Raw genomic sequence first — 26,580 nt, 5'->3', positions numbered from 1 at the left:
TAATTTCTTTTGCTCTTTTTTGCTCTATAAAAATAGTTGTTTTTCTTTTTCAATCATCTTAGGAGTAGGATTTACATGAAAAGAGACACAAATTAAGTTTGAGTGAAAATGTACATTTTTTGCACTCTCTGGTCAACTGACTCAGTGACTCAAATGACTCACAAAATTCGATTCATCTTGGTGAGTGACTCATTAAAACTCGATTCAGTAAAAAGAATCGATTTTACCATCACTACTGTGAAATGTCCCGGGTAAGATAGCGCCGCCATTGCGTGCAACAGGTCCGCAGCCTTAACATGAAATTTCCCCTTGTGGGACTAATAAAGGTATCTTATCTTATCTTATCTTGAATCTTCTTACCTTTAAAAGCAGCCTGTTGTTGTGGTGGTAGGCGGTGCTTAGTTAGACGTCTCTTGTGCTGATTGGTGTTTTCCTTGATTGTCATGCATACCGTCCATTTGCTGCCGTCGTCATTCCTGGGCTTGTTTTAACAGATTGTGTCCAGTTGGAGGTTAATACTGGAACCAGCTGGAGTGGAATAGGGACTTTTTAAGGTAAAACTTACTCGCTTAGCCGGTCTTCAGATGTTCACAAGTTATTAACGCTGCTTAGCCGCTAACATGTTAGCTACACATAAACACTGTTTTAGCAGCCAGGCTAATCCGAGCTGGAGCTCCACCAACAATTTGTGCACCGTGGAGTTTTATGCAGTACTGAATACATTCTTGGATCACAATGGCTCTCAAACACTGATTATACAGCTAACGCTCAGGGAAAGCTGCTCATAGCGAACAAGGTTATATAACCTTTCATCGTTATTAGCAGTAATGATAGCATCATGTTCATTCCCAGTACCGTACACTTCACGCTTTGCTTTAGGGTGTTGTTGACGTTTCACATGTGACAAATGTCAGAAACGTGGGCGTTTAGGCTACGGTCTCTATAAGGTTATCTTCAGTGCTTATCTTCGGGGAAAACGTAGCCTTTCGTTAGCAGACAGAGAGAGTCGAGTATAATACTGACGTGCTGTAGCTTTCTGTGAAGGATGTCCCGACAACAACTGGCCGTGCAGCGGGCCAGAAAGTCCTTCCAGACGGGAAAAACCAAACCTCTGGAAAGCAGGATCCACCAGCTGAGGAACCTGCTCCGCTTCGTTACAGAGAGACGGAAGGACATAGCAGAGGCTGTCAAGAAGGACCTCAGCAAGGTGACAGTATCACTGTTAACAGCACATGGTACATTAGCGTCGTCTGTAAACCTGTGAATGAACACCATCCGTTATTCTTATTATTAACGGCTTATAAATATTTAAAGCATGTGAGCACAGTCTTGGACAACACCAAACACCTCAGGTACAGCTCTCACCTGCTCTCCCACCCTTTCTCTCTCAGATGCTTGTACAGACAAGTGAACCCAACAATATACAGTCCAGTGTACAGTGGGACGAAATATTGTCCTCCTGGATCAAAGGTGCAAACTGTAGAGATAAAAATGATAAAAATCCAACTATACAGAAACAAGATAAACTAAGAATAAGTACAGCAATATTGTACTTGAATAGAAATAGAATAGGAATAGAAAAGCATGAGAATAAATAAAGACAATACACAGACGGAGTCAAACAGTGCAATACAGAATAGTGCAAGTACTGGAAGGGAGTGTTATTTAGTCCACGAAGTGTGTGGAGAAGAGTCCAATGTGGAGGAGGGCAGCACCCCTATAGTAATCAGCCCTTTACCAGATGTGTGGGTCTAAATCATTGATACTGCTGCGTACATGGACAGCTAGAGATTCAGTCCTGACGTCTTTGACGTTAGCTTCAAGTCTGTTGCCTGGGACATTGTAATATAAAGTCTCTGAGGATGAGTCCATGCAGTTTAAAGAATGACACATGGACATCCACATAGACCCTTGCACCTGACCTGAGCAGACTGGCAGATGCTCAGAGTAATCAGGGGCTAATGGTGAGCCGAGGATACGCCAGCTGGCTGATTAACTAGGCCCACTTTAGTAGCCCACTAGGAGTGCTGTGGAGCATGTTGAGAGCACCTTTCTTACTCATGGTTCTGATTATGACACAAAAATTAACATGAAACAACAATAAGTAACCTAACCTTAGTAGGGCCACGATCATGACACATTCATTTGTGTTACAGAAACATTATAGAAGTAAAAAGTATAAAATATTTACAAGAAGAGAGAGAGAGGGGTGGCTGCGACAGTGTGACATGTAAGTTCCCTGTGGAGAAAATGAAACATGTGGCTGGAAAGTGTTAATACTAAAACAAATGTTCTGGCAGGACCCGTTCTTGTATACTTAGTATACGTCTGTATGTTCACAGCAGTTTAGACACCAGATAAGTTCTCAAGCAAGTGTCATATTAAAAGAAATCAAAGGGACATGCTCTCATTTTCTTCACGGCAATAATCTGACTGCTATTTCTTACTTTGTGTGCCTGAAGCTCTACTTTCTATGGAAATGATGTCACTATTTGTGTTGGTGTCATATTGAATATTGTGGAGACCAGCTGCAGATCATCCAGGAAGCAGTTTGGTTTGCAAACTGTCCAACACTGGATTTTGCCCCTGCTTTCAGAGTGAACATGGGACGGAGCTATTTGAGACACTGGGAGTGGAGGGTGAGATCAAGCTCGCTATCGAGAAGCTAGCCGAGTGGGCAGCTCCTCGGCCAGTGGAGAAGAGCCTCCTCACTGTATCGGATGAGGTCTTCGTGCATCCTGAGCCCCTTGGAGTGGTCCTCATCATTGGTGCTTGGAACTATCCCTGGGCTGTCACCCTGCAGCCGCTGGTCGGAGCTATTGCTGCCGGTACCATATATACCCATGTGTATTTATTTACCAGTATTCTTTTAGGTGCATAGTCTATAGCACATGTGCAACCTTTGTTGGCATATCAAAACCTCCTTTTGCACAAATTCTAGTGCACTGACACTTTGCACATTATCACAGAGAGCAGGGTAGGCAAATCAGCCTTAGAGATATTAATCACAAAGGAAGGACTGTTTAAAGTGAACCTATTGTCCTTTTCTTACTTATACTGTTACAGTGTTGTATACTACTAGTAATCATGGCCCAAGATCAGTTCGTGCACAGGTAATCCTTGTGAACCACATGCTCAGTCTCCACACACTCGGTTTCTGTTTTTCCACTCCAGGCTCTGTACAGTAGCCCTATGTGCTCCTGTCAGACACAAAGCCTTGGCTTGGAGCGCAGAAGCTCGATCCACCTCGGCTTAAAAGAAGGTGAAAAGGAGCTTAACCTGTTTTAGAAGATGAGCTAGAAATGAGTATGATGGATCCCCTTTTAAGGGATAGTTCAGCATTTTTAGAATAGATTTAAATACCTTCATGCTAAGCCTTAATTAAAAAGAAATGGGGGAAGGACTCTGCTGCTGTTGTAGACTGGAATCAATGATTCACTGTCCAACTTTAACCAGTAAAGTGTGAGAAATAAAACCAGTTGTCCTGCGAATGAATACTGCATCTTCTGCTCAGTCGGTTCTTAAAGCGTGCCGTCATCCATGCCACTGTGTCTGTTCGGTCTCTCAGGTAATGCAGCTGTAATAAAACCATCTGAGGTCTGCTGTCACTCTGCTAAGGTCATGGAGGAGCTCCTCCCTCGGTATCTGGACAAGGTGAGGCTCCTTCGCTGTTGGATTACCTTTCTCGTACATGTAGTGTAAGCATGCTAGGAGTTCCAGTGACTTGACGCCCTTTCCACAGGACCTGTACCCGGTAGTGACCGGTGGAGTGCCAGAAACCCAGGAGCTGCTCAGGCAGAGATTTGACCACATTTTCTACACGGGCAGCAGCACAGTAGGCAAACTGGTGATGGAAGCTGCGGCTCGCAACCTCACCCCAGTCACCCTGGAGCTGGGAGGGAAGAGCCCCTGCTACATCGACAAGAACTGTGACATCACTGTTGCGTGCCGGTCGGTCATCTCTGTAGAACAAAGGAGAAACTTTAAAAAACACAGCTGAGTTTCCAAACATCAAGTGTTTTCTTTTTCCCACAGTCGCATCACGTGGGGAAAGTTTGTCAACTGTGGACAGATGTGTATCGCTCCGGACTACGTCCTGTGTGAACCCTCCATCCAGAGCAGAGTACAGGAGGAGATCAAGAACTGCATCAAGGTTGGTTTGCACTATATAAAGAAATGAGTGGTGGCTGAAGACTTTTGCACTTTAATGCTTCTTTTATTCTTAAATGATCTTCCTTTGACACAATGCAGGAGTTTTACACAGATGATCCAAAGACTTTTGAGGACTACGGACGAATCATCAACAAGCGGCATTTTAAGAGAATCATGGCTCTCATGGAGGGCAGCACAGTTGTTGTTGGTGGAGACTCTGATGAATCCCAGTGCTATATAGGTATGTATGTAAGTGGTATGATGGAGCCAGCTGGTATCCCTCAAAATGTTGTTTTAAGCCAACTGGTTGTAAAGTGGAACCATCTTTGTATTTTGTGTTTCTCTAAGGTCATGCACATGATGGTTAAAGCCTCTGTTCCAAAGCTCTGTATGTGCGGTGTATTGGTCATTGCCCTCTGACCCTGTCGTCTGTGTGCAGCTCCCACTGTGCTGAAGAACGTTACAGGCGAATCCAAAGTGATGAAGGAGGAGATCTTCGGGCCACTGCTGCCCATCATCACAGTGAGTGGTGTGGATGAGGCCATCCAGTTTATTAACGAGAGAGAGAAGCCGCTGGTCATCTATGTCTTCTCCAATGAGAACAAGGTACAGCGCATCACCTGCAGACGTCATTTCCTGTTATTTAGATCTCTTTAAATCTCCTCCCTTCACTCCTCCTGTGTGATCCACAGCTGATCAAAAGAGTAATAGCTGAGACATCCAGTGGAGCTCTGCTGGCTAATGACTGTCTGGTTCACTTCACTGTCAGCTCGCTGCCCTTTGGAGGAGTTGGTGAGTGGATGCCTGTCAAACCCTCCATCAGACTTACTGGTTTTTCATCTTGATGCTGACTTGTTCTTTTTCCGTTCTAAGGTCACAGTGGTATGGGATGCTACCACGGTCGCTACGGCTTTGACCAGCTGAGCCACATGCGCAGCTGCCTAATCAAACAGCTGAAGATGGAAGGAGTCAACAGCATGCGTTACCCCCCACACACTGCCAAGAAACTGGGCTGGGCTCGGTTCTTTCTGCTCAAGCAGATCAATTTGGGCAGGCTGCGTCGCATGATGCTGCTGGCTATGTTTGTGGGCGTGGCATCGTTTGTGGTGCAGGTAAAGAAGCTCTGCCTAGCCTCATAAAACTGCTCCTATTAGCCAGTATTCCAATGTTAATGTTTGTGTGCTGTTAGCTATCTTGCACGCTGTGTGGTCAATGGTAACTTTATTGTCTCCATTGGGAAACTGATTTGCAGTCTGTCCATACAGAGAGACAAAAACAAACAACACACACACAAAGCCCAGAGAAAACAGCCCAAATTATCATCAAAAAAAGTGCAATGTACAATGGCAACAACCCTTATGGTTTAGTATTATATGTTATGTGAGCTAGCATCAACCAAAACAACGATGAGACCTACTCAAAGGTCTCTCGGACTACTATGTCACGTCTTCTACAACAATATGTACAAGCCTAATTCCAAAAAACTGTAAATGTCCATCTACATGCGTAAGAAAGCAAATGCAATGATTAGCAAATGTCATGAACCCACATTTTATTTACAATAGGACAAAAAACACATCCAGTGTTTAAATCGAGAAAGTGTAGCAAAAAGGGTCATTTTGAGTTTGATCGCAGCATCAAATTTTGTTTCAAAACTAGAAGTAAAAGTGATGCAAGAAACATCTAGAGAAACATTTTGCAACTAATAGGTTCATTGAAAAAAAGCATATTAGTGAGGCAACTTTCACTTTTGATCTCCGTCATAATAATATCAAAACATTCTCAAGAAATCTCTGTGCACACGGGACAATGCTCAAAATCAGGGTGACACGTCAACAACCTTCAGGGCCTCTGCATTAAAATCAGGCATCATTCTATCGTGGTACTTACTTCATGGCTAAGGATCACTTTCTAATCATTGCCAGTGAACACTGTTTATCGTTCCAGCCACATATGCAGGTTAAAGTGATTCAGTGCCTTTGCACCACCAGGAATTTACAATATATCAGGTATTTAAAGCAACAAATACTCCCATTCAAATGGCGGGTTTTTCAGGGAATATTTTAACATGGCAGAATAACATGAGTATCAGTAAAGTTAAATTTGACGTGAAGCAACCGATACAAGCTGCATAGCTAAGCTACAGCTAGCTGTCTAACTGTCCCTGTGATGGCTATTCATAGATCCTTGCTTTGCTTGTTACGTGATGGCTAAAATCAGTAGTTTAAAATTAAAGTGTCATATTTAATTTTTAATATCTTTAAACAGTGTTTAGTATTGGCCAGAGTTCTGTTTAGCTGGAGTTTTGCCAAGGTGTTGTCACAACCGGTTTGTGCCAAACCAAATGTCTTAGATGGGGCCCCTCTAACCACGTTATAAATACGCTGGTAATGTTACATTTAAATGGTCCAACGGCAACAACAACAATTAAAAAAACAAATGTGTTGATTAGGGATGGGAAGATGGGAAGACTTGGTTCCAGTAGTTCATCCTTATGTGCATGATGCACATTCAATTCAGTTCAATCAGTTTTATTTATACAGCTCCAAATCACAACAACAGTCGCCTCAAGGTGCTTTATATTGTGAGGTAGACCCTACAATAATGCATACAGAGAAAAACCCAACAATCATATGACCCCCTATGAGCAGCACTTTGACGACAATGGGAAGGAAAAACTCCCTTTTAACAGTATGTCTGTGAAGGTTCTCAGTCATCCAGGTCATCGTAGTCAAAGGAGCTTGCAAAGAAAAGCATCTGGACTTCTTTAAGTTGCTTGAAGACGTTTCACCTCTCATCAGAGAAGCTTCTTCAGTTCTAAGGTCAAATGGTGGAGAGTCCCAGATATAAACCTAGTGGGAGTTTCCCCCCACAGAGGGACAAAAGGACCCCTGATGATCCTCTAATCGCCTGAGCCAAGGTGTGAAACTGGGTGTGGGTCCCAATCAGCCAGAGTTTCGGGTGTGCTCATTGTGAAACCTGGCCCCACCTTATCATGCGAATTCCTGAGGTCAGATGGCCCAGGATGTGAGTGGGCGTTAAGGCGTCTGGAAAGGATCTCAAAACTGGATTATAGATGGCAGAGAGTTGGTGTCGTAAACCCCGCCTCTGTTCAAAGATGGTTGCTCACAGTGGACATAGATGCTTCTTTCACTCCTCTTTCAAACCATCTGTCCTCTCTGTCCAAAATGTGAACATTGGCATCCTCGAAAGAGTGACCTTTGACCTTTAGATGCAGATGGACTGCTGAGTCTTGTCCTGTGGAGGTGGCTCTTCTGTGTTGTGCCATGCGCTTGTGAAGTGGCTGTTTGGTCTCTCCAATGTAGAGGTCTGAGCATTCCTCGCTGCACTGTACAGCATACACCACATTGTTAAGTTTGTGTTTTGGCGTTTTGTCTTTCGGGTGAACCAGTTTTTGTCTGAGCGTGTTGCTGGGTCTGAAATACACTGGGATGTCATGCTTGGAGAAAACTCTCCTGAGTTTCTCTGATACACCGGCTACATAGGGGATGACAATGTTGTTGCGTCTGTCCTTCTTATCCTCCCTCGCTGGTGTCTGGTCTTCTTTTCTGTGCCTCTTTGCTGACTTTTACACCAACTCTCTGCCATCTATAATCCAGTTTTGAGATCCCTTTCCAGACGCCTTAACGCCCACTCACATCCTGGGCTATCTGACCTCAGGAATTCGCATGATAAGGTGGGGCCAGGTTTCACAATGAACACACCCGAAACTCTGGCTGATTGGGACCCACACCCAGTTTCACACCTTGGCTCAGGCGATTAGAGGATCATCAGGGGTCCTTTTGTCCCTCTGTGGGGGGAAACTCCCACTAGGTTTATATCTGGGACTCTCCACCATTTGACCTTAGAACTGAAGAAGCTTCTCGGATGAGAGGTGAAACGTCTTCAAGTAACTTAAAGAAGTCCAGACGCTTTTCTTTGCAAGCTCCTTTGACTCCCTTTTAACAGGAAGAAACCTCCGGCAGAACCAGGCTCAGGGAGGGGCGGGGCCATCTGCTGTGATTGGTTGGGGTGAGAGAATGATGACAGGATAAAGACATGCTGTGGAGGAGAGACAGAGATTAATAACAAGTATGGATGAGAGCGTGATGGTAAAGTGTAAACTGCATCCAGGACAGAAACAACTGTATTATATTGCTAGCACAACTGCGGCTCTTTGCAAGCATCTGCACAGACAGCATGCTAACACTAAGTTAGCCAGCATGCAGTTAATTTGCATGGAAAATAATTTCTTTGATATGCTGCTTAGTGGTAGCAGTGACTCTCAAAATGGAGCCAGTGAGAACTGATAAGGGAGTTGATAAGGAATCATATTGATAAGTGATATCAGTAATCTGAATTGTTACATTCTTATCTATTTGCATCCCTACACTTGGCTCACCCATGTTAAGGACACACTAGGCTGTAGTGATGGTAAATTCGATTCTTTTTACTGAATCGAGTTTTAATGAGTCACTCACCAAAGTGAATCAGGTTTTTTGAGTCACTGAGTCAGTTAACCAGAGAGTGCAAAAAATGTACATTTTCACTCAAACTTAATTTGTTTCTCTTTTCATGTGCAGGGTGGGCCATTTATATGGATACACCGTAATAACATGGTTGGTGATATTAAAGTCCTGTTTGTTGCACATTAGTATATGTGAGGGGGCAAACTCCTCAAGATGGGTGGTGACCATGGTGGCCATTTAGAAGTCGGCCATCTTGGATACAACTTGTGTTTTTTCAATAGGAAGAGGGCCATGTGACACATCAAACTTATTGGTAATGTCACAAGAACAACAATGGTGTGCTTGGTTTCAACGTAACTTTATTATTTCATGAGTTATTTACAAGTTTCTGACCACTTATAAAATGTGTTCAATGTGCTGCCCATTGTGTTGGATTGTCAGTGCAACCCTCTTCTCCCACTCTTCACACACTGATAGCAACACCGCAGGAGAAATGCCAGCACAGGCATCCAGTATCCGTAGTTTCAGGTGCTGCACATCTCGTATCTTCACATCATAGACAATTGCCTTCAGATGACCCCAAAGATAAAAATCTAAGGGGGTCAGATAGGGAGAATTTGGGGGCCATTCAACTGGCCCACGACGACCAATCCACTTTCCAGGAAACTGTTCATCTAGGAATGCTCGGACCTGCACCCATAATGTGGTGGTGCACCATCTTGCTGGAAAAACTCAGGGAACGTGCCAGCTTCAGTGCATAAAGAGGGAAACACATCATCATGTAGTAATTTCAAATATCCAGTGGCCTTGAGGTTTCCACTGATGAAGAATGGACCCACTATCGTTGTGCCCCATATACCACACCAAACCATCACTTTTGTTGTTCCAACAGTCTTGGAGGGATCCATCCAGTGTAGGTTAGTGTCAGACCAATAGCGGTGGTTTTGTTTGTTAACACCATTCACATAAAAGTTTGCCTCATCACTGAACAAAATCTTCTGCGTGAACTGAGGGTCCTGTTCCAGTTTTTGTTTTGCCCATTCTGCAAATTCTGTGCGCCGATCTGGGTCATCCTCGTTGAGATGCTGCAGTAGCTGGAGTTTGTAAGGGTGCCATTTGTGAGTAGCTAATATCCGCCGAAGGGATGTTCGACTAGTGCCACTCTCCAGTGACATGCGGCGAGTGCTACGCTGTGGGCTCTTGCTGAATGAAGCTAGGACAGCCACTGATGTTTCTTCATTAGTGACAGTTTTCTTGCGTCCACATTTTGGCAAATCCAACACTGAACCAGTTTCACGAAACTTAGCAAGCAGTTTGCTAACTGTAGCATGGGAGATGGGTGGTCTCGTAGGGGGTCTGCATTGAAATCTGCTGCAATGACCCGGTTACTGCGTTCACCAGATATCAACACGATTTCGATCCGCTCCTCACGTGTTAACCTTTGACATGTCAATGGCTGTGAACAAAGAGAAACTTGTAAATAACTCACGAAATAATAAAGTTACGTTGAAACCAAGCACACCATTGTTGTTCTTGTGACATTACCAATAAGTCTGATGTGTCACATGGCCCTCTTCCTATTGAAAAAACAAAAGTTGTATCCAAGATGGCCGACTTCTAAATGGCCACCATGGTCACCACCCATCTTGAGGAGTTTGCCCCCTCACATATACTAATGTGCCACACAGTGTTGCCAACTCCTCAGTAAGGAAAGTCGCTATTGGCCGTCTTAAAAGTCGCTAGAAGTCGCTAAATGACGTCTAATGTAATTGTAACCTACGTTGTTGGAGAGAAAAATAACATCGTGGAAGAGACATAAAGTGAGCTAAAAACGTCCTAAATGCATTTAGAATTTATTTAGAACTACAAATTAAATTTCTTTTAGCAATTATTGTTGTTGGTTTTTTTTGTTTTTTTTTTAATGTCACAATCCCAACCCTGCTCCTTTACCCGGGCTTGGACCGGCAAAAGTGGACCGGCAATAGGCACTCTGGTGGAGTTACTGTGTGTGTGTGTGTGTGTGTGTGTGTGTGTGTGTGTGTGTGTGTGTGTGTGTGTGTGTGTGTTTATAAGTAGTTTTAAACCTTGTGACCCGCAAAACAACATAAGAGTAAAAGCAGAACTGACTGCGTTACAGTCAGTGCGGGAGCAGCGGCTTCGCTCATGCGTGATTCATTTACAGTTTGGACGCACAGGTGATAGGTTTGTAGCATAAACCTATTCGCTGGAACGTTAAGGACAATTTAATTACACAGCAAAGCAAGACACGAGTAGGCAAAGTTCTTGTGGGCTTCACAGGTAATTGGCAAACCTTCTGGAGGAAACCTGGTCTTGTTGGGTTTCTCTGTAATATTGTAGGGTCTACATTACAACATAAAGCGTCTTGAGGTGACTGTTGTTGTGATTTGGTCCTGTATAAGTAAAACTGAATTCCACTGAATTGAAAACAAACGAAAGAAGACATGGACTGGTTCTTATATAGAGCTTTTCTACTCTTCTGAGCACTCAAAGCGCTTTACACAACTTTTGCATTCACCCATTCACACAAGCACATTGTTCTAAGTGCTTTCTAAGTAGCATTCACACACATCCATACTCCAATGGATGCATCGGAGATTAATTTGGGGTTAATATCTTGCCCAAGGATATTTGGCATGCAGACTCGGGGAAGCCAGGACTCAAACCACCAACCTTCCGATCAGTAGATGACCTGCTCTACCACCTGTGCTACAGCCACCCTACAGAAATGTGATGCTTGTGGAAGTGAAGTGTGTGTCCCCATATATAAGCCTAGACCAGGAACATTTTGTTATTTAGTGTTATATTTAATCATGAGTGATGTAGGGAGATCAAGTGTCATCTACTGTCATTGCAAACTGTGCACATGTAACCAAGTGACCAAACAATCTTGTATTAGAAGAGTATCTGGATGTCTCTGCTGTGATGCTGCTCTCATGTCCACATGTTGTCATCATCTTTTAGACATCCTGAAAGATTTCTCTCAAAATTAGATTGCTGTTATTCACAAAGTGATAAATTCAGTGGTAATATTTAACTCACTCTGTTTTTCCATAGATTAAAGTACTCTAAAGTATTTTTAAAGTGGTCTTGAGCAGAAATTCAGGCTTTCTGAAGGTCTCTCAGCATTTTTCACTCATTTTTGTTCCAGTCCTTGTACCTGATAGTTTTAAGCCACGTACCAGCGACCTATGAATCATTCAAGTGTATAAAAGGCACCGAAGTCAAGGAATCAAACAGTATTGTCTACCAGAGGTGGGACCAAGTCATTGTTTTGCAAGTCTCAAGTAAGTCTCAAGTCTTTATCCTCAAGTCTCAAGTCAAGTCTCAAGTAATGTCAGGCAAGTCAGAGTCGAGTCTCAAGTCACTGGTGTAAAAGTCCGAGTCAAGTCACAAGTCTGAAACTTTGAATTTCAAGTCCTTTCGAGTCTTTAAAAAGAAAAAATAATGTTGCAGTTATGCTAAATGTAAATATTAGACCATGTAATTTTAAAATCTGTGTTTTTCTCAACACATGACAAAATAGTGAACTTAGAAAATATACACAAATTGTGAAATTGCACCTCTTTAAAATGCAGCTCAATTAAACTTAGCTCCAAGAATAATTTTCACCGACAGTTCTGAGATAAGCTGCATGTTATTCTTGGATGCGTTTGTAGGACCAGCTTTAAAATCGCATGACAAAAATATCATACACATTAAAAAAACTGTATCACCAACGTAGCCTGGACAACATTTGCTAGTTAGATGAAGTCAGCTATCTCATTGTAGCATATTTATATGCATATTTATAATCATACGGTTCTTGGAGTGAGTGCATACACTCATGAAGTTTAGTAACTTCAGGTCACTGCAACAAGCCCAGGTACAGTTTACCGACGGATGGGTACAGGGACCATGAAATGCACCGTGTAGAACGAAAGACCATCGTACGTATCATAAGTTCACCAGTCTCACAAATTGTCTTCATAAATACACATTCGTTAACCGTTTATTAATAGGACCTTTGAGCTCAACGGTAATTAATTAGTAGTGGAAATAATTTCTGGTAGCATCACAGAAATGTAGCAGTGACAATAATACTGTATGCTGTAATCGTACTGGGCAATTAGTGATACAAAAAACCTGTTTTATCCTGTGAATAAAAGTATATGTTTTTGTCAATGTACCATAATAACAGAAGCGAAACGCAATATTGTGTCAGGACAATTCACTATTTATGCACAATAAACAAAGGAGCATAGCGCGACAATTTCTGTTCAGCGCCAGACGTGCTTGTAACCTATATCACCAATTATGTTATGAAAATGACGTATTAAGTACTAAAAAACACTGACCTTCGTGTAAATGCTTGGAGCAGACTAACCTGTGAGCTGGAGGGTTCTGGGACGTTATATTTGGTCTTTGAATGGCTGCAATCCAGTCGCCTCTTTGTTACTTCGGAAACATGGCTGAACAATTTCTCTTCAACGACGTAATTCGATAACAACCGATCTCTTTACCCGTCGGCTTCCTGTGGCTGTCATGCGACCGGCTATTGCAGTTAATAATACAACAGCTTCTTGCCATTTTTGTGTTTCTTTTTATCGCTGTGTGACTGATTTCAATTGAAAGCCTGCGTGCGCTAGTACCGCTTGCCACGAGTTCCCAGAATCCTTTGCGGTTCTACCCGTGAATGACGTCACATTTTCAATCTCTATATAATATGCATGTTAAATTTTATATTTGGGGTGAAATATCAAGTCTTTTCAAGTAAACCGGTTCAAGTCCAATTCAAGTCCCAGGTCATTGGTGTAAAAGTCCAAGTCAAGTCACAAGTCTTAGAACATTTTTTCAAGTCAAGTCTAAAGTCATAAAATTAATGACTCGAGTCTGACTCGAGTCCAAGTCATGTGACTCGAGTCCACACCTCTGTTGTCTACATATAACTGATGGCTTATCAAAGAACCAATATTACATGATATCTTTAGGACCACATTTGTTCCTGTTACTTTAGTTGAGTCTACAAAGATAACGCAGTTTTAAAGGCATAAAATAGTATTTTTGCACCAGGAAGGTAATCCCCAGAAGGGCTTCCAGCCAAAAAACAACTGGTGTATTTCAGCTTGGTGAGTAACGTGTCCTGTAAACAAAAAAAGAAAAGATAAAGTGTGTCTGAAAGTCATGATCTTAATAAATTGGAATAAATCCAGTGGTTCCAGTGGACGGAGGTTGTAAAGTCATTCTTAAGGTAAATGAGGAGAAAAGGCTGAGGTGATGCAAATTACACAAGAGCAGGACTGAAAATCAGGTCGTCTGCGCGCCGGTGTCACATGTTCTTCTACTTTTGCACAGTAATATTTTGCACAGCACTGCAGACATATGTCATCCCCTTCTAGGGCATTATTTGTGTGGTTACAACTTTGTAAATAATTGCGTTTTCCCGAATGAATCTCGGTACTCGTGCCCCCCATACACCCACCGTCCACAGGCTTGTACACTGGACACAACAATAGCTTTGTCTCTTGGACACAATGTGTGGTGTTGTGCAGGAGATCTAACCACATACCGGTAATGCCTGCTCGTCTACCCTCCCTTTAATTACCCAGCATGCTTCACTCCCCATGGCTAAATAGCCTCCTTTGTTTTAGTCCACCCCACTGCCTTTGTGGACATCCACACATGCTCATGTGAACAGTTAAAACTGTCCCACTGCTGACAGCTTTGTCATCTGTTGTTTGCAGAGGTTCCTGCGATGAAGCTCAGCGGGTAGATGGCGCTGTGCCGGCGCTGAGGCGATCCCGGGACAGCCACACGGACTAATCACAGCAATGCAGATGTTTCACGCTCCATGATATTTCACTGATATTTGTTTTTCTTCTGTTATTGTTGCATCTCCTTTCTGTTACACGTTTAGCTACACTTTGAGTTTAATTCTTCAGTATTCACTCTGGTAGATATTGAAAATACAAACCTGTCTGTGATGCTGTGATTCTTTTAAGAATAAAAACAAAATCACTGTTAACTCCTGCTTTAGAGGTAAGCCAGCAAGATGCCAGCTCTCCGTGTTAATGTCTGTTCTGCCTGCTGTTGAACATCAATAAAAAGTTCATAGTCAGAGATCTGCTGAAATTGCTCTTTCTGTTTCTTTGCACACCACTTGTCTGTGGTATATCATTAACATCACCTCAAGGCTGTAATAGATTGCCTGACTGAATGACTGCTATTAAGATGAGCCAAGCTGAAGTGGGGTGTGCACATGCGCACGACGCTATCGGTCTCAGTGAACTCGGACACGGTAACCAATCTACCCCGGTAAACTGATCCCAGAGCAGCGTGACCGATGAACACAGGACAATGCTGGGTGAGGGCGCTGGGTGAGGGAGGGATCCCGCAGCGCGTCCGTGAGATCACACGAGTGACGGACTGCAGCTTATATCCGAGGAACAATTGCACCTGAGCTTCGGTAAGTTTCAGACTTTGACAGTGGGCGCCATGGTGAATTATCGGTGATCAATAACGCGATTGATTAATTGTAAAATGACGAGCTGTGCGGCATTTAGCGGACAGAATCAGTTTTCTGTAGTGATGTGAGCTGTTCGTCCGGTCCGCGAACACCAGCGGAGCGCTTCATTTTTATTTACTCATCTTTCAGGGAGTTTGCGTCAGTCAGCAAGCAACATACAGCCAGGTATTTTTCTCAGCGTGCAACAATTAAGACTTTATCACAGCACAGTTATTATCAGCTATGCAAACATGTGACAGTCTCAATAAAACACATGCATCATACAGGATACATGTTCTATTTGACTTCGTTTTGTCACGTACGTGTATTTTTAAATTTAGTGTGTCTATTTCTTCTAAAGTTCTTTATTTTAGGGAACTAAAGTATATTTTACGTTTCTTATTCCACTTTGTCACTGACATTATGTCAGTTATGACTGTAAGGCATGAAGTGTTCACTGCGTTTCGATGCCGGACACACTAACAGACTGCAAAGTGTCCACAGTAGTAACACGTGGGGCTGAAAATCTACCTTTGCCTGTTTTACGTGGATAAACTTCAGTTCATTTTCTCAGACGTGTCAGTTGTTTATCAAATCATTTGTTGTGTGTGTGTGTGTGTGTGTGTGTGTGTGTGTGCGTGTGTGTGTGTGTGTGTGGTGTCTCTTGCTTGTGCGCCTCGAGGCTGCTTTTTATTACTTTGCTGTCTGTCTGTAAAGCCTTTGATAAGATTAAACTCTGTAACCTACAGTCGTCTGTTTTGCTCTTCAAATTGCTGAGAGTAAAACATTAGTTCGGCAGAGCACACAGGCTCACTCTAAGGTAAGCTAGGAGGGCAGACAGGCTTTCCTGGTGACAGCAGAAATGTTTGCAACACCTCTGCTAGAACGACAGCTTATCTGTGAACATTTGAGAGTCCTGTGGACAAACGCTTTTCTGTTCTCATGCAGGTGTGTGTATGGAGAGGCAGGCAGTGCAGCGGGCCAGGGAGGCCTTCCTGAGCGGCAGGACTCGACCTCTAGAGTTCAGACTGCAGCAGCTCCACGCCCTGCAGAGGATGATCGCTGAGAAAGAGACGGAGATAGCCACTGCTCTCAAACAGGACATCAACAGAGTTAGCAGACACGAGAGACTAAGAATAAGATGTGAAATACAATGTGTATATCGGGGCTCGTTTGCTTGCTTAACTGTGTTGGGTTTCCTGCAGAGTCAGTATGACACACCACTCCTGGAGCTGATTGGAATCGAGAACGAGATTAAGCTGGCTATTGAGAAGCTTGGAGAGTGGGCTGCTCCGCGACCGGCAGAAAAGAACCTCCTCACGATATCAGATGAGGTTTATATCCAGCCAGAGCCGCTGGGAGTCGTACTCATCATCGGGGCCTGGAACTACCCCTGGGGCCTTACTCTCATGCCACTTGTTGGCGCCATTGCTGCAGGTAGGGAGACACTCTCTCCACACCTGCGACAGTCACGTACCCCTGATAACAGCAGTCTGAGATGGCTTTGAGAAGGCACGGCCGCAACCCGGTGTCACAGTCACTGTGCTGTTTTCAGTTGTGTGCAGCTGGATTCTGTCATGTTAGACTTTATCAAACCCAAAATGTATTTTGTATTTCTAACAGATCTAACAAGGCAATCACCCACAGTGGGAATGTTTTACTCTACATAACATCCTCTTCTTTTAAATGTAGGTAAAAAAGTCAGCTGAGCTCCATGAAATACAGAAACAATCGATGTAACTGATAAACTGGTCCTAGTCAGAGTCCCAGCTGATCAGCTTGTCTCGGTACCAGACATGTCAGCTGACGGCTCAGAAACGCAGTCTTTGCTCCCTGTCGTTCAACTTTTGCAAAACCGATTCAAAAAATAAAATACTAATGGAAACAGAGTGCATCTGACTGCCTCTCTCTCTGCATTCTCAGCCTCCTACACGCCGGCTTTGCGTCACACGGTGATCTCATCCCGTTCATGGAAAACTGTTCTCTCTTTGCAGGGAACGCAGCTGTGGTGAAGCCATCGGAGCTCAGCGAGTGCTCGTCGCTGCTGCTCCGGGCTTTGCTGCCTCGCTATCTGGACAAGGTCTGAACACCAGGTCTATTGTTCATGCATTAAAGCCTTGAGCCATCATACTACAGTGCTTCAGACATTTAGACCCCAATGACACACAGGATTCAACGTTTGTTGCCATTTCGCTGAATATGCTGCTACAAAACAGGAATTTTTGCACATTAAATGTTTCAGATGATCAAAAAACAAAGTTCAATAGACAAAAATAACCAAAGCAATTACAAAATGCAGTTTTTAAATGATGATTTCATTTATTAAGGAAAAAAGCTCTGCAAACCTGCCCTGCCCTGTGGGAAAGGGTAACTTCGTCCTAAACCTAATAAACCTAATTCCAGTCAAGCGTTTGTGAGGTTCTACTGTTTCATGTCAGCCACGCTGGAGGGTTTTTGAGCACGAACAGTCATCCTGTTGAATCGTGAACTCTGACCTTAGCTGAGGAAAGTAGTCGTTCTGTAGATGCTGTTGTGGGTTCGTGGGTGTCCTCCTGGATGAGTTGCTGATGCAGACGCACAGATGTCAGTGATTTTGTTTCTAATCTGTTTCTTCAGATCATGGTGTGATGTGTTGCTTTTAGCCTACTTTACTTTGTGACTCGAGTTCTGTTTAAGTGATTTATTGATTCTTCAGGTCTGATAATCAGACATGAGTGTGCGAGCCTTTTCCACTTAATATATAATTTAAAACTGCATTTATTTGGTTTATCACTCTCTAATATTAGAATTTGTTTAATCTGAAACATGTAAGTGTGACCCCCCCTCCCCAGTAGAGATTTTCCCATCACTATATGTTTGGAAACATGACCTATATTACAGTCAGTTACTCTGTGCTTAATGTAAATAACTTATATATCAGTAAATGTGTTTGTTTTGCAGGATCTGTACCCAGTGGTGACAGGTAGTGTGTCAGAGACCCAGGAACTGCTGAGGCTCAGGTTTGACCACATCGTGTTCACGGGCAGCAGCACAGTGGCCAAACTGGTGATGGAAGCTGCAGCTCGTCACCTCACCCCGGTGACCCTGGAGCTGGGAGGGAAGAGCCCCTGCTACATCGACAAGAACTGCAACATCAGGGTCGCCTGCCGGTAATCCACATTTAGCCAAACGAAGTGAATTACAGCTGCTGACACGGGAATTTAAAAGTCTGATAATCAAAGCGGGCACAGAGGCGCTGACTGTGTCTGCAGGTACATATCAGGGTGACTGAAGCTCAGCGCAATAATAGCAGAACTTACAACCTTCTCCAAGCCCCAACAACGTACATTGATACTTCTGTATGTTTCAGTGGATGCTGGTATAGCACATGCACTTTTAAAATCACAACTCAGTAACTATCACTGAAACAGCCACTGTGACCTGGATACAACAAGAAACATGAAAACTCTTGAAAGCTGAATACAGTGGGGCAAAAAAGTATTTAGTCAGCCACCGATTGTGCAAGTTCCCCCACCTAAAATGATGACAGAGGTCAGTAATTTGCACCAGAGGTACACTTCAACTGTGAGAGACAGAATGTGAAAGAAAAATCCATGAATCCACATGGTAGGATTTGTAAAGAATTTATTTGTAAATCAGGGTGGAAAATAAGTATTTGGTCACCTCAAACAAGGAAAATCTCTGGCTCTCACAGACCTGTAACGTCTTCTGTAAGAAGCTTTTCTGTCCCCCACTCGTTACCTGTATGAATGGCACCTGTTTGAACTCATCATCTGTATAAAAGACACCTGTCCACAGCCTCAAACAGTCAGACTCCAAACTCCGCCATGGCCAAGACCAAAGAGCTTTGGAAGGACACCAGGAAAAGTATTGTAGACCTGCACCAGACTGGGAAGAGTGAATCTACAATAGGCAAGCAGCTTGGTGTGAAAAAATCAACTGTGGGAGCAATCATCAGAAAATGGAAGACATACAAGACCACTGATAATCTCCCTCGATCTGGGGCTCCACGCAAGATCTCATCCCGTGGGGTCAAAATGATCATGAGAACGGTGAGCAAAGATCCCAGAACCACACGGGGGGACCTGGTGAATGACCTGCAGAGAGCTGGGACCAAAGTAACAAAGGTCACCATCAGTAACACACTACAACGGCAGGGAATCAAATCCCGCAGTGCCAGACGTGTTCCGCTGCTGAAGCCAGTGCATGTCCAGGCCCGTCTGAAGTTTGCCAGAGAGCACATGGATGATACAGCAGAGGATTGGGAGAATGTCATGTGGTCAGATGAAACCAAAGTAGAACTTTTTGGTATAAACTCAACTCGTCGTGTTTGGAGGAAGAAGAATACTGAGTTGCATCCCAAGAACACCATACCTACTGTGAAGCATGGGGGTGGAAACATCATGCTATGGGGCTGTTTTTCTGCCAAGGGGACAGGACGACTGATCCGTGTTAAGGACAGAATGAATGGGGCCATGTATCGTGAGATTTTGAGCCAAAACCTCCTTCCATCAGTGAGAACTTTGAAGATGAAACGAGGCTGGGTCTTCCAACATGACAATGATCCAAAACACACCGCCCGGGCAACAAAGGAGTGGCTCCGTAAGAAGCATTTGAAAGTCCTGGAGTGGCCTAGCCAGTCTCCAGACCTCAACCCCATAGAAAATCTGTGGCGGGAGTTGAAAGTCCGTGTTGCTCGGCGACAGCCCCAAAACATCACTGCTCTCGAGAAGATCTGCATGGAGGAATGGGCCAAAATACCAGCTACTGTGTGTGCAAACCTGGTAAAGACCTATAGTAAACGTTTGACCTCTGTTATTGCCAACAAAGGTTATGTTACAAAGTATTGAGTTTGTTGGGTCTAAACTCAGACCCCGCTGTATCCAGGACTTATTCCCATGAAAGAAAAACAAGGCAACAGTGTTCGATCGATTTCTTGCGCAAGGGAGGCCTCTCATCTGTGACCAGCACGTCGAAATGACCACAATGGTGGCCTCCTCTCGCCGCCTTTTTATTGACAAACTTCAAACAATAGTTTACAAAACACCTCCCCTTGCAACCCCCTTTGGTTACATAGACAAGGACTGTATGTAAATGTGTGTGTTTGTTTGTTCCTGCTGATCAAAGGGTCATAAAACCTAAAAGCAGGAACAACATCCTTGGTCATAAAGAGGGTAGTCTCCCCCACACCCAATGTATGGTTTACCATAGATAACACAGTCAAACCATACAAAGGGTGGGAAGTTCTACCAAACATCAAACAGACCTTCAAAAGGATGTTCCTGTGATAAAACACTTCAACCTTGCACCCAGAACCTCGAGAATCTGGGGATGGGAGGAAAGAAAGAATTCCTTTCACAGAGTTAAAAACAATAGACAAATGGTAAATATAAAAATGACAAATGTTTAACTATTTACTCTAACAGAGTTGTATTTTTGTTATTGACCAAATACTTATTTTCCACCCTGATTTACCAATAAATTCTTTACAAATCCTACCATGTGGATTCATGGATTTTTTTTCACATTCTGTCTCTCACAGTTGAAGTGTACCTCTGGTGCAAATTACTGACCTCTGTCATCATTTTAGGTGGGGGAACTTGCACAATCGGTGGCTGACTAAATACTTTTTTGCCCCACTGTATATTAAAATGTTGGTTAAGAAATTCCTGAGTATAAAAATTCACATGGACATTTTGACTAACGTGACAAACATTGTTTGGTTTCAGTTCATAAATGTTAGGCCTTGATGTTTTATTGAGTAAATGAACTTAAACATACATTTGGTTTGGTTGCAGTTAAACAGAGCTTAGTTTGAGTCCTTTTCCTGTGCTTCAATTACAAGGACTCAAAAAGCTGGAAAATACAGGTCCTTAAACGCAGCACACTTTGACCCACTCTTCTGGAACTCCTGGGACTGAATTAAACTCCAACTCTGTCATTTAGTTAAATATGTCAAGCCTACTGTACAAAAAACAACAAACTCTTTATTGTAAGGACCGAAATAGAAAAGATCAAACTCACAGAAATGTCATGAACCATTCGATGTTACCAGAATCTGTTACATTCCCCTAAAAGGGTCCAGGAAAAGTAACAAAAGTGTGCGGGTCAGAAAAAGGAGACAGGGCGGCAAAAGGGGTTAAATTCGAGAGTTTTATTAAAGTTTCTACTAATAACTCAACTAACAGAGACGGACAAGCCGCTAGTGATGGTCCGCTTGAAGCTGACGCTCCGGTGCGTGCGTCAAAAAAATCAACACACTGCTTCAGAAGCTCTGCGTTGAAGCTTGACTCGTTTGGCCAGAGTCACGTGATCAGTGACGTCCGAAGCTTCAGTTAGAGCCTAACTGCTTCGGTGTCTGATTCAATGGTTTAAAAGGAAATGAATCATTCCCGGGATTTGTGGAGTGTTTTGATGGTGACAGCGAACCACTGATCATTCCACTGAGAGATTTGGAGCCAGCGAGGAATAAAGGAGGTTCTGTTGTGTGGGAGAATTTTGAGTTGATTTTTGTCGATCAGGTGGGTTTTCCAGCTTTGTGTTCTGGCCGTTTGCTTTTTGTTTTGTGCGTGTTTATTATATCTGAAAACGGGAAAAAGGTAAAATGTCAAAAATCTGCTTCCATAATATAAATATCATTAAATAACTTTAGAAAAACTTCCACTTGACTCTTTCCATGTAATGTTGTAAAAATATATATTTTATTGTTTAATTAATCTGAAAATGTTAGTCTGCCAAATGTGCAGCAATTGAATTTCTTTATTCTCTTTAGCTGATAGTTTGTGGGGCCCAGGTAGACTGTATAACTGCATCTCTACCAGTTTCTCTGCACTCCATAATGTGTTGTACATTATTATATGTATATATTATATGTAACGTGGTATTTTTCAATTATTGTATGTACCAACATCAAGAAGTCACAAGCAAAGAAAGACCACACCATGGTGCATGTTTAAACAAGAAGAGTTTACTGGTCAAAACTATTTATTAAACAAATAAACCACATTTTTTAACCACCAAACAATACGCGTTCAAAGCAACACGACGGTGGCCCAATATCAGACAGAACTCCACTCTGTAGAGTGGGCAGTCATTATGAAGCAGTTGGTTTTATTTTGTGGATTCAAGCTGCTCTTTGTATTTTTGGCCACCAGATGTCACCAGAGAGGACTGTGTTGAAAAGCTTCGAGTAATGAACCGTTTTTCAATACAAGCTTCAGAAAGCTTCATTTGGCCATCACTACAAGCCGCTATCACCATTTAAATACCTTTAATTGCTGATGTGAGTCAGCTGTACAAAAGAAAAAGGCGGCACCTAAGGCAGGAGAGACGGTAGGACCCGCCCACACAGGTAACTTCAGGAGGAGGCCCTGCTGGGGCCGCAACAAATCTTTTCTCAGTTAAAAGGAAGTAAATGTCAAAGCAAGAAAAAGGTGTTTTTTTCCTTGTTTTTTTATTTTGGGGGGGATAGCTACACTCTCAATAAAATGAATAAAGGTCCTCTAAGAATGAACCAAAACACGAATATTGTAAAGTTGTTCTCCACCTGGTTTGTTTGCAGTCGTATCACGTGGGGGAAGTTCATCAACTGTGGGCAGACGTGCATCGCTCCAGACTACATTCTGTGTGAGCCGTGCATCCAGGGCCGAGTGGTGGAGTGCATCCGACAAACGCTTCTGGTAAAGCACCCAATAACCAAAGAGAATCACTGCGACATCGCTCATACAGGTGGAGCTGCACGGTGTGAAACCTTACTCAGACTACCTCTCTGCTCCATTCCAGGAGTTTTATGGTGCCGATCCAAAATGCTCACCTGACTACGGGCGAATTGTCAACCAGCGTCACTTCAACAGAATCATGGGGCTGATGGAGGGCTACACTCCTGTGGTGGGTGGACAGAGTGATTCCTCACAGCGCTACATTGGTAATGAAAATGCAGATTGAATCATGCGATGCAGATCCATCTGTGCTCTGTTTGATAAATGTTGATGTTGCACTGAAAGCCCCAACGGTGCTGAAGGACGTGCCGCCCCACTCCAGGCTGATGCAGGAGGAGATCTTCGGCCCCGTGCTGCCCATAGTTACAGTGAGTGACATGGACAATGCCATCACCTTCATCAACGAGAGAGAGAAGCCCCTGGCTCTGTACATCTTCTGCTCTGACAAGAAGGTGAGAAGGAACCATCTTTAAGTAGCTTTTAACGTTAGCAGCGTCCCTCGTGCTCGTCTTACAACGATTTCTTCTCACGTTTCTCACAGGCAATAAAAAAAATGATTGCGGAGACGACGAGCGGTGGCGTGACGGTCAACGACGTCATGATGCACTATACGCTCAACTCCCTCCCGTTCGGTGGCGTAGGTAGGAAGACTTCAAAGTGTGGCTTTGAAGTGGGAAAGCTTCACAAAATGTGACAACTTTAGACAAAGAAACACAACATCAGATGAAACAGTGTCAGCTAAACCATGATGTCAGATGACAGACAAAACTACAAACAATCAAAGATGGATGCAGCTAAACATTGTTTTTAAAAAGAAAGGGAGGCAGAGAAGCGGGTCCGAGTGTGATACCGCTTGCTCATTGGCTAACTTGTTGGTTACTGGACATGCCACGGACAGCCCTCCTATTCTTTGCGCTGTGTGTGTGTGTGTGTGTGTGTGTGTGTGTGTGTGTCCTGTCGCCTCCAGGAGCTCAGCTGCCACCCATTCATTCAGCAGTGAGTCAAGCTTGTGAAGAGCTGCTCAGTCAGTGAGCGGGCCAGCACTGAGTCGTGAACTTTTACTGTGTCAAGTCACATTTGTGTTACCTTTAAGCTACTAGTGAGTAGCTGTTATCTGCTGGCAGCAGAAGTGAACCTTTAACTTTAACCCATCTCCGTCTCCTTTCTCAGGATATTTGTTTTTCTTTGAGTCGAGTCCTTTTTAATAAAACTTGCTCCGTTTGGCGTTTTTCTGTGTGTGCTGTGGAGCAGTGAGCAAACATTCATCGACAGCTCCTGCAGATTTGAGAAAACTGTTCCACACATTTATTGGAACTACAGCTGATTCTGAGCTGATGCCTGTTGTGCTTAGTGAGCAAGACTTTCTTCATGAAGCCTGAATAAGAATACATTCAGGAGCTGAGATTACAAACAGTTAAAAGTGTTATATGAAGCAAATTATACTGGACAAGATTGAGATCAAATTTGAGTTCTGGAGAACACTGCCTATTTCGGTAATAGCATCTATCTTCATGTATCTTACTGAAACCTGGACTTCCCATGTGTAAGCTTGCCCTCCAACATTAAATGTGTTATTATTCAGCATCTCTGGCTGGAGGAGACGGCTGTGCTTGCAAGCTGGCTGGACATGTAGAGAGGACTGTCTGTCTGTCTCCGGGCTGTGTTGTAGTCTCCCTCATTTGAGTTAAAAAATGACCCTACAATCACAAACTGACCCACTGTGCAAATCTGTGGGCGAGCAATAAAACTATTCAAGCTAAGTGTTACATCATTCACACTACTAACATCAGCCAGTTCACCTTTTAAACCTTCAGTGATGTATGGGGACACATACACAATATTGGGGATCTTTACATCAGGAGCACATTTGCACTGTGATCACTGATGCAAGAAAAAGTCACTCTCACCCTGTTACAGTCCATGTGTGAGCACATACTGACAGCACAAATCACAAATGAAGCGCTCCTTTTAGAAGACACGACTGACTTGTGTGTCACCCCTCCAGGTCAGAGTGGTATGGGACGCTACCATGGCAAACACACCTTTGAGCAGCTGAGCCACCACAGGGCATGCATGGTCCGGTCACTGGGCATGGAGAGCGTTAACTTGGCCAGGTACCCTCCTCAGAACCGCCAGCGGGCACGCAGGGCTCGGATGGCCCTCACGTCGCCGCTGATTGACATGTCCAAGAGGACCCTGGTGTGGGCCATTCTTGCCACCATCATCGGCCTCGGTCTCCTCATCGCCCTGCTGGTCATCCTGCTCATTGCAGCGGGCCTCAACTGCACCTGCTGGTACTGGAGAGGCTTCTATAACTAGACACACTGTGACCTCGCTATGGAAGATCCTTCCAAAGAAACAAAAGTGCTTTTCACAGATGTTCATGATCAGATGAATCTTGTTTTATTGTTTCATAAAGATGAATAAAACAGTAACCTTTGGCTTGATCTATTGTCTCTTTTATGAGCAGTGTGTGAATTGGATTCTATTTTTACAGTCGGTTAACATTCACTTTGTGAGGAAATATTGATGTAATTTGTTGTTTAAAATTAAAAGATGTGTTCTTAAAATATAATATTCCATTTTTTTTCTTAAACCTTCATTTTATTTTGGCACAAAACTGAGCAAGTCTCCATCCTTTTACACTCTGTTACTATTGTGACCACAAGAGGGCACTATTGAGACAAATTAATTTAATATCTTCTTTTTGTTTTGGCTCTTCCCTTTAAGGGTCACTGCAGTGCCCCATCTGCCTCTGTATTGTCTCATCTTTAGCATCCTCTTCTGTAACCCCAGCTCTCTGCATGACTTCTTACATGAACCTTTTCTTTGGTGTTCCTTCTCTCTTCATGCATCCTTGGTTCAGTGTATTCACGATCCCTCTGCACATCTTAGCCTCGTCTCTCTAACTTTGTGTCCAAACCACTCAACCTGAGCTGTCCCTGTGATCTACTCATTTCTCATCTTGTCCATTCAGGACTCCCAAAGACAACCCAGATGTTGACTCTGGAGAGCAACTTTCACTCTTTCCTTCCAGTCTTTTTCTGAGTGATTCTGTCTCCAAACCATACATCATTAAAGCTACTGTGCAAAAGTGTTGCTCTACCCCTCGTTTACATTTTCTAGGAAAATAGGTGTGATTTAAACACGTGCAAACATACATGGAACTGCATCTTGTAAACCTAACTTTTCACTCTTGATGCTGTCCTGTCACAAATCAGCCCTGACACTCGTCTCCACCCACTCCACCCTGCCAGCACTCGCTTCTTCACCAGGATAGTTAACCTCAGGTATTTAAACTCATCTACCTTCAGTATCTCTAGTGCCTGGATGTTCACCTTTCTGCCTGCCTCCTTCTCATTCACTCTCATGCATTTTGTTACTTTGCTCTTCTACTTTGCACCTCTTCAGGCTCTTTTTTACCTGCCTGATCACAATGTCATCTGCAAACATGATCCTATCTCTCAGCCCTTCCACCACCACTGCAAAGAAGAAGCAGCTCAGACCCAATCCCCGATGTATTCCTGCCTCCACTCTAAACCCATCTGTTGTTCCTACCTTTCACCTCACCAGAGCCAACTCGCCCATCGCCGAGACCATTTCTGAAGAGCTTAGGTGAATCTCTTAGGGATCATGTCATGTCCTTGCTGGATTTCTTTCCTGTTTCTTAAGACATGACTACCAGATATGATTCAATGAGAACAGTTGCTCAAGAGCAGTCACAAAAACCCATCTGGCT

General features: G+C 43.4%; 2 protein-coding genes across 7 annotated transcripts; both read left to right on the top strand.

Moving 5' to 3' along the window:
• Window positions 1–252: 252 nt before the first annotated feature.
• On the top strand, window positions 253–14,740 carry LOC146693212 (aldehyde dehydrogenase family 3 member A2-like). Of its 5 annotated transcripts, XM_085479020.1 has the most exons (13): window positions 253–326; window positions 495–554; window positions 1,045–1,207; window positions 2,597–2,828; window positions 3,569–3,654; window positions 3,743–3,951; window positions 4,036–4,153; window positions 4,252–4,393; window positions 4,592–4,758; window positions 4,845–4,944; window positions 5,026–5,264; window positions 11,791–11,894; window positions 14,363–14,740. In XM_085479020.1, the coding sequence occupies exons 3-13, from the start codon at window positions 1,046–1,048 to the stop codon at window positions 14,439–14,441; spliced, it is 1,638 nt and encodes a 545-aa protein (XP_085335146.1). In that variant the 5' UTR covers window positions 253–326; window positions 495–554; window position 1,045; the 3' UTR covers window positions 14,442–14,740. The 5 variants fall into 5 exon arrangements, with proteins under 5 accessions (XP_085335146.1, XP_085335149.1, XP_085335148.1 ...); XM_085479023.1 differs by lacking the exon at window positions 253–326 and having other exon boundaries at window positions 406–554; window positions 11,791–11,926; window positions 14,363–14,455; XM_085479022.1 differs by lacking the exon at window positions 253–326 and having other exon boundaries at window positions 407–554; window positions 1,033–1,207.
• Window positions 14,741–14,893: 153 nt separating this feature from the next.
• Window positions 14,894–25,288, top strand: LOC146693211 (aldehyde dehydrogenase, dimeric NADP-preferring-like). Of its 2 annotated transcripts, XM_085479018.1 has the most exons (10): window positions 14,895–15,084; window positions 16,072–16,235; window positions 16,329–16,560; window positions 17,118–17,203; window positions 18,064–18,272; window positions 22,685–22,802; window positions 22,906–23,047; window positions 23,127–23,293; window positions 23,383–23,482; window positions 24,847–25,288. In XM_085479018.1, exons 2-10 carry the CDS (start codon window positions 16,080–16,082, stop codon window positions 25,158–25,160), a joined length of 1,524 nt encoding a protein of 507 aa, XP_085335144.1. In that variant the 5' UTR covers window positions 14,895–15,084; window positions 16,072–16,079; the 3' UTR covers window positions 25,161–25,288. The 2 variants fall into 2 exon arrangements, with proteins under 2 accessions (XP_085335143.1, XP_085335144.1); XM_085479017.1 differs by having other exon boundaries at window positions 14,894–15,084; window positions 16,072–16,560.
• Window positions 25,289–26,580: the final 1,292 nt, after the last annotated feature.

This window comes from Copadichromis virginalis, linkage group LG14 (genome assembly GCF_057382275.1).
Source record: "Copadichromis virginalis isolate Kocher_CV1m ecotype Utaka linkage group LG14, C_Virginalis_male_GT1.1, whole genome shotgun sequence".
NCBI classification, from domain to species: Eukaryota; Metazoa; Chordata; class Actinopteri; order Cichliformes; family Cichlidae; genus Copadichromis; species Copadichromis virginalis.
This window is presented reverse-complemented; position numbering and strand designations above follow the sequence as displayed.

Coding starts and splice junctions, on each gene's coding strand:
- LOC146693212 (XM_085479020.1), top strand. CDS start 1,046: ATGTCCCGACAACAACTGGCCGTGCAGCGGGCCAGAAAGTCCTTCCAG. Junction 4,759..4,844: donor TCTTCTCCAATGAGAACAAG/GTACAGCGCATC, acceptor TGTGATCCACAG/CTGATCAAAAGAGTAATAGC. Junction 4,945..5,025: donor GCTGCCCTTTGGAGGAGTTG/GTGAGTGGATGC, acceptor TTCCGTTCTAAG/GTCACAGTGGTATGGGATGC.
- LOC146693211 (XM_085479017.1), top strand. CDS start 16,080: ATGGAGAGGCAGGCAGTGCAGCGGGCCAGGGAGGCCTTCCTGAGCGGC. Junction 17,204..18,063: donor TGCCTCGCTATCTGGACAAG/GTCTGAACACCA, acceptor TTTGTTTTGCAG/GATCTGTACCCAGTGGTGAC. Junction 23,294..23,382: donor TCTTCTGCTCTGACAAGAAG/GTGAGAAGGAAC, acceptor CGTTTCTCACAG/GCAATAAAAAAAATGATTGC.